Source organism: Conger conger, chromosome 12, assembly GCF_963514075.1.
Source record: "Conger conger chromosome 12, fConCon1.1, whole genome shotgun sequence".
NCBI classification, from domain to species: domain Eukaryota; kingdom Metazoa; phylum Chordata; class Actinopteri; order Anguilliformes; family Congridae; genus Conger; species Conger conger.
Genome location: NC_083771.1, coordinates 36367170 through 36373395, shown reverse-complemented (window position 1 = coordinate 36373395; position 6226 = coordinate 36367170). Strand labels below are relative to the sequence as shown.

The following is a 6226-nucleotide window of genomic DNA, read 5'->3' as shown; positions in this document are numbered from 1 at the left end:
TTGTATTATTAAAACCAGGAGAGCGGTAATTGGCTTTGATTTACAAACATCAGAGAATTCAGAATCTGCTTCACTTAAAAGCACGTTTTTTGAGAGTGATTTAAAATATATATGAGAAATTAGTTTATTAAGGACAACAATTTAGTTAACATACTGTATATATAGTGTTTAATACCACACGATATACAAATAAGAAAACAAAAAAAATATGGTTGAATATTTTACCTCTAATATTACTAATGGTCGCCCACATTTAAGCACAATATATGTTTTTTTGAAGGTGAATGACAGGCGGTCATATTACGGCTAATAATTACAATTTTGCAGATGCATTTTAAGTATGATGAAGGTCGCCGGCGCTGACGAAACGTTAGTCGTTAGAGAAACCAAGGAGGCGGAGTCCAACACAAACTCAGAGAGAAAACTTCCACTGACATAGCAATGTGCGTCAAATGACAACGGGAAAGAAGAAGCGCAACACCTGGCAAGTGGAATAATTCAAACTTCAAGAAACAAGAGAAACATGATAATTTTGGGGGCTCCAAATTAACCTATTTCCACATGGTAATCTAAAAACTGGACGTAGCTCATGGATTATTTATATTAATTGATTTGAATAAGAAGCCTACTGTATCTACCCGAGCGAGGATGTGGAGCACATGCAACGACCAGCGCAGGACACATGCAAGGTAGCATTCTGTAATGATCTGTCAAGAACATCTCATTGAAAATGAATATAACAAATCAGTTGACAAATAATACAAGAACAACGTCCATGGACCCAACTATTCCTGTTATAATGTTTATATTCGGGGTGGTTGGCAATTCCATAGCCATCGTTGTGCTTTGTAAATCAAGAAAAGAACAGAAGGAGACAACATTCTACACCTTGGTTTGTGGACTCGCGGTGACCGACCTTCTGGGAACCTTGCTTGCTAGCCCTGTCACCATCGCCACCTATGTGAAAGGAGCGTGGCCAGGAGACGACGCATTGTGCCAATATTCTGGATTCATCCTTCTTTTCTTCTCTTTGGCTGGCCTCAGTATAATATGTGCCATGTCAATCGAAAGGTATATGGCTATTAACCACGCATACTTCTACAGCCATTATGTTGATCAAAAACTTGCAGGCTTGACTCTTTTTACCATTTATTTCTCGAACATTTTGTTTTGCGCCTTGCCGAGTATGGGACTGGGAGAGGTACAGAAGCAGTATCCATATACTTGGTGCTTTATTGACTGGAGAAGTAATGTGAGTAAGAACGCGGCGTTCTCGTACATGTACGCTGGTTTCAGTTCTTTTCTGATCCTAGCAACGGTCATCTGTAACATACTGGTGTGCGGGGCACTGATCATGATGCACAGAAGGTTTGTCCGCAGAACGTCGCTCGGCACCGATCAGAGAAGGATTGCTGACCTCCGGAGGAGACGGAATTTCGGACGCATGGCTGGTGCAGAAATTCAAATGGTCATTTTGCTCATAGCTACATCAGTGGTGATGCTTATTTGTTCAATACCTCTAGTGGTAAGTAAAACAACTTTATTCTGAACTTTTCAATACTCTTGTCATGGTTTGGATTTTGATTGTCATGGTCTAATTTGGATAAATTAGACTAAAATTTGACTAAATGTAGCTGAAGATGTAAATGTTTGAACTGTGAAATATTATTTGTTAAAGCAACTATTGCAGAGTACTACATACTTGTATTGGACTATAAATAAAAGGCTAGTTGCTCTAGGCTATACGACGAATGAATACCATAATAGGATTACTTGGCGCTTACTTAAATAAGTCATGTAAGTTTCCTGATGTTTAGCTACACAATGATTACAAGTAGCTTGTCACCTACACTAGTAGTGACAATCTTCGGATAAAAGCCCCCCCCAAAAAAAAAAAAAAAAAAAAAAAAATCGATGTTGATGAGTCCCACGTATCCCTAAATACGTCATATAAAAATGTTTTTTGCTTGATCTAACAAATTATTTTATCTATTGTAACTTCCATGTTGATGCATTAAACACGTTGTTACTTGTGTTTATAACTGCTGTAATTGTTACAGATAACACAAGGAACATGATGTTTTAAGACCGTGATATAGTCGATACCCTACAACTGTCTCAGAGCTATTGGCGTACAAAAAGGAAAGTGGCTTCTCAGTATGATAGTGGTATTAAAAGTTCTAAATCAAAACAATTTAGCTACAAATAGGCTAATGCAATGCAGTCTCTAAGCATTTGAACAGTGGTAGCCGACTGTTCCATATTTCAAATGTAGTGGAAACCAAGTCTAGAACCAAGATGTTGCTCGTTACTTGTGTGTTTGGGGTTGTTGTCTTGTTGAAACACCCATTTCAGGGGCATTTCCTCTTTGGCATACGGCAACATAATTTCTTCAAGTATTTTGATGTATTCAAATTGATCCATGATCCCTGATATACAAACGAACACCGTAGTATGAAAAACATCCCCATACCATGATTTTTGTGCCACCATGCTTCACTGTCTTCATAGTGTACTGTGGCTTGAATTCAGTACCCGGGGGTCGTCTGACGTACTGTTGACGACCACTAGACACGAAAATAACACTTTTACTCTCATCAGTCCACAGAATGTTACGCCATTTCTCTTTGGGCCAATCGATGTGTTCCTTGGCAAATTTTAACCGATTCTGCACATGCCCTTTTTTCAACAATGGTGCTTTACGGGGGATTCTTGCTGATAGCTTAGCTTCGATCAAACGTCTTCTGACTGTAACAGTACTTACAGGTGATTGTAGATCATCTTTGATCCTTCTGGAGCTGATGAATGGCTGCATCTTTGCCATTCATCTTTGACTATTCTTCGATCCGTTTTAACAGTAGTTGCTTGTTTTCTTCCACATGTTTTGGGTTTTTGTTGCCATTTGAAAGTATTTTTGATCATTTTAGCTGAGCATTCTATAATTTGCTGCGCTTCTTTATACGTTTCCCCCTCTCCAATCAAGTTTTTAATCAAATTATGTTGTTCCTCTGAACAATGTTTGGAACAGCCCATTTTACTTAGCAATTCAGAAGGAAATATATTTTATAACATGTGAAACATTTGCTTCCCTTCTTCCTTAATAAAGGACAATTAATGACACTTGTTTTTCACAGAATTAATGAATTCTTTAATTAAACTCCACACTGATATTATTTTGAACACGTCCCTTTCAATGACAGTTTGGTCTGTTGTTTTACTATGACACTACTACATCTACAAGTAAATTATTTACCATGCAGAAATATCAGTACTACTAATAACAGTGGTTCATCAGGTTACTGGTGTTGTACTGCTATTTATTTGAACACAACTGTAGGAACAAAATAGACATAGGCCAAACAATAGGCTGACTAAAACTTTTCAAAATCGTGGTATGTATGATGGAAGGAGTAATTGTTGAGGTAGGAAGCAGTTCAGAGCTCTGCCACAGATCTCCATAGTATTCAGAGAAGATAGGAATGTTACAATATTTGGCATCCCTGTCTATTCATCAATGTTTAGCATTCATAGGAGACATGATTTTCAGTTGGAATGAAAATTTGTCCACTCTCTTCTTTCAGGTGCGGGTGTTTGTTAACCAGCTCTACAAGCCCTCAGTGGAAATGAGGATAGAGAATAACCTAGATCTTAAGGCCATTCGAATAGCCTCAGTCAACCCCATCCTGGACCCTTGGATCTATATCCTGCTCCGCAAGGCTGTGCTCCTCAAGCTTATTGAGAAGATCAAGTGCCTATTCTGCAGAATTGGGGGCCAGCACCAGCAGGGACCAGGGAACTTCCACTGTATCCATGGGCAGAGATCATCTTCTGTGATCTCACGCGATTCCCCATCCCTGGTTTGCCGGGACATGAGGGAGTTCACCAGCACCTCTCAGACATTCCTGTACCTGCCCGAGACCAGTACCAGCCTTTCCGGCAGCTTGCGGATGGGGCAGGTGGGGCGGGAGTGTGTCTCCCTCAAAGACTTTCGAGGATCCGAGTCATCAAATGTACACTCTTTGGACTGCAGAACTACAGAAGGACAGCATACCCATGTGAGCCTCACCAGCCTCAACAGGTCTCCCTCATATTCAAAAGATCAGCCCCTACATGTGACTTTCACGGGAGAAACATTGAACTTACCAGAGAAATGCATATAGCTCCCTATAGAGTTCAACACATTGACTGAGACATGGAAACTGACAAGGATGATGCGATCATGACATGTGACTTCAGTGATTTTGGGCCACAGAGGCTGAATTGAAAAAAGGTTTCCAAAGCTTTTCTTAGCTGTGCTGATTGACATTTGAACAGATTTTCCATTTGCGAATGTTTCACTGTATTTCAGTTTTGTTTGAACTTTCATTTTGGAATTTACACTGACTGAACAAAGCTGTGTGTACAATGAGAATTGGCATTATTTACTATTATCCATTTTGCAATGGGTATCCACAACATTAGGATTCTTACAGTAAACACCACAAATGTTTTTTTTATTCTAATATATATTTTTTGAACTAATAATAATAATAATAATAATAATAATATGTAAACAGACAAACAGGTGAAAATTTTGTCTTAGTAAGGTGTTGGGCCACCACAAGCTGCCAGAACAGCTTCAGTGCACCTTGGTATATATTCTAAAATTCTCCGGAATCTACTGGGCGAATGGAACAAAATTTCTCCAAAAGATATTCCCTCATTTGGTATTGGTGGTGAAGAGTGCTGTAGCTTTTCAATTGGGTTGAGAACTGGTGACTGCAAAGGCTATGATGGCGTCTGCATTCGTTATGTTTCTCTACTCATTTATTCAGGTTTTTATTTCATTTTTCACCTGTGTATACATACACACACACACGTAGGGTACAGAATGAATGTACTATGTACTATGAATCCGAGGGAGCTAATATGTCAGATGGAAAACTTAAATTTATTTTAGTTTCCTGTGATTTCATGAAAACATTGCACTTTTACATAACCACTGAATTGTTAGGCAGGATGTTTGTAGGAAAGTGGTTGGAGCAATTATATATTGTTTAAACCTATTGTCCTGGTGTTAAAATGTGAAGTTCATCCGAATAGCATAATGTATTTTCTACATTCAAATTCTTCTCTATGAGAAGGTTTACACCAAGTATTTGTTTGTACATTTCAATTAGGATAAAGCACGATTTTTGCATGCATTTGTGACCTGTTCTATCAAAATATTAGCAGTCGTATTGACCCCAATACGTATTTTTGAGTTTTAGAAACTACTTTAAAGAGGAGAATGTAAGCTCTCTAAGTTATGGCTGGGAGACAACCAACACTGGGCTTACAAAACTTTGGGGCTATAGATTGTCATCTTATACATAAACCCTTTAAAAATGTATTTTTACTCTGAACATTTACTCTTGACATTAAGACATACAGACCATGAAAGCAAACACATTAACATGTAGCTACGAACGCAGCTGACTCCCAAGTTACTTTCACTTTGACATGTTGTGTTTAAAATCTTAAAAACTATATTTTTACTCTAATTTGGCATTAAGATATGCAGATTATGAAAGCCAAGATATTGTTCTACTAAATTAAGATGAAAACCTAAAACAGCCAAAAAGTATTTTTACATAAACATTGATTTATGTGAAATTGGCCATCGCGACTTACAACTGATTGTGATAGAATGGGTCACATTTCAACTTTTACTCTGATACTTAGCAAATACATATGGTATTCTCTAAGAATATGAGATGACCATAATCTTTATAGTTTCACTTGAACATTTTAGAAACAACTGCTATAAACATTCCTGTCCAGTTCCCTGATTGCATATATAACAGTTATTTCCATATTCCATTTGCTTCATATGAGAAGAGGGAAATTCAATGACAGATATTCTGTTAAAACACCTTGTTCATAGAGTTCACAAACTGTACTTTAAAAAATGGTTGCAGTTTCTATGCATACAGTATCAGCTGCTCACTGATAGATTCTTAGATGAATGAAAACCAATTTATTCTTTCTGTATTGAAATAAAGATCCATCTTGAATAAATGAGTGTATTTCAATCATGTTCGGTTAACACTCTAGATCAGTACTGCCTAGGTTAAGATGAGCCATTCTTATCCCAAACAATGCTCTTGGCAGTCTTTTGTTTAAGCTAATTAAGCAAATACAAAAGGTGCACATATTGCTCCAATACTGAAAGTTCATTCTAAGTTCATTATACACAACAAACAAG

General features: G+C 37.6%; 1 protein-coding gene across 2 annotated transcripts; it reads left to right on the top strand.

Annotated features, from left to right (window-relative positions):
- Positions 1-465: 465 nt before the first annotated feature.
- On the top strand, positions 466-4546 carry ptger4b (prostaglandin E receptor 4 (subtype EP4) b). 2 transcript variants are annotated; one of them, XM_061262370.1, is made up of 3 exons: positions 1111-1252; positions 1381-1525; positions 3582-4546. In XM_061262370.1, exons 2-3 carry the CDS (start codon positions 1445-1447, stop codon positions 4158-4160), a joined length of 660 nt encoding a protein of 219 aa, XP_061118354.1. In that variant the 5' UTR covers positions 1111-1252; positions 1381-1444; the 3' UTR covers positions 4161-4546. The 2 variants fall into 2 exon arrangements, with proteins under 2 accessions (XP_061118353.1, XP_061118354.1); XM_061262369.1 differs by having other exon boundaries at positions 466-1525.
- The last annotated feature ends 1680 nt before the right edge of the window (positions 4547-6226 follow it).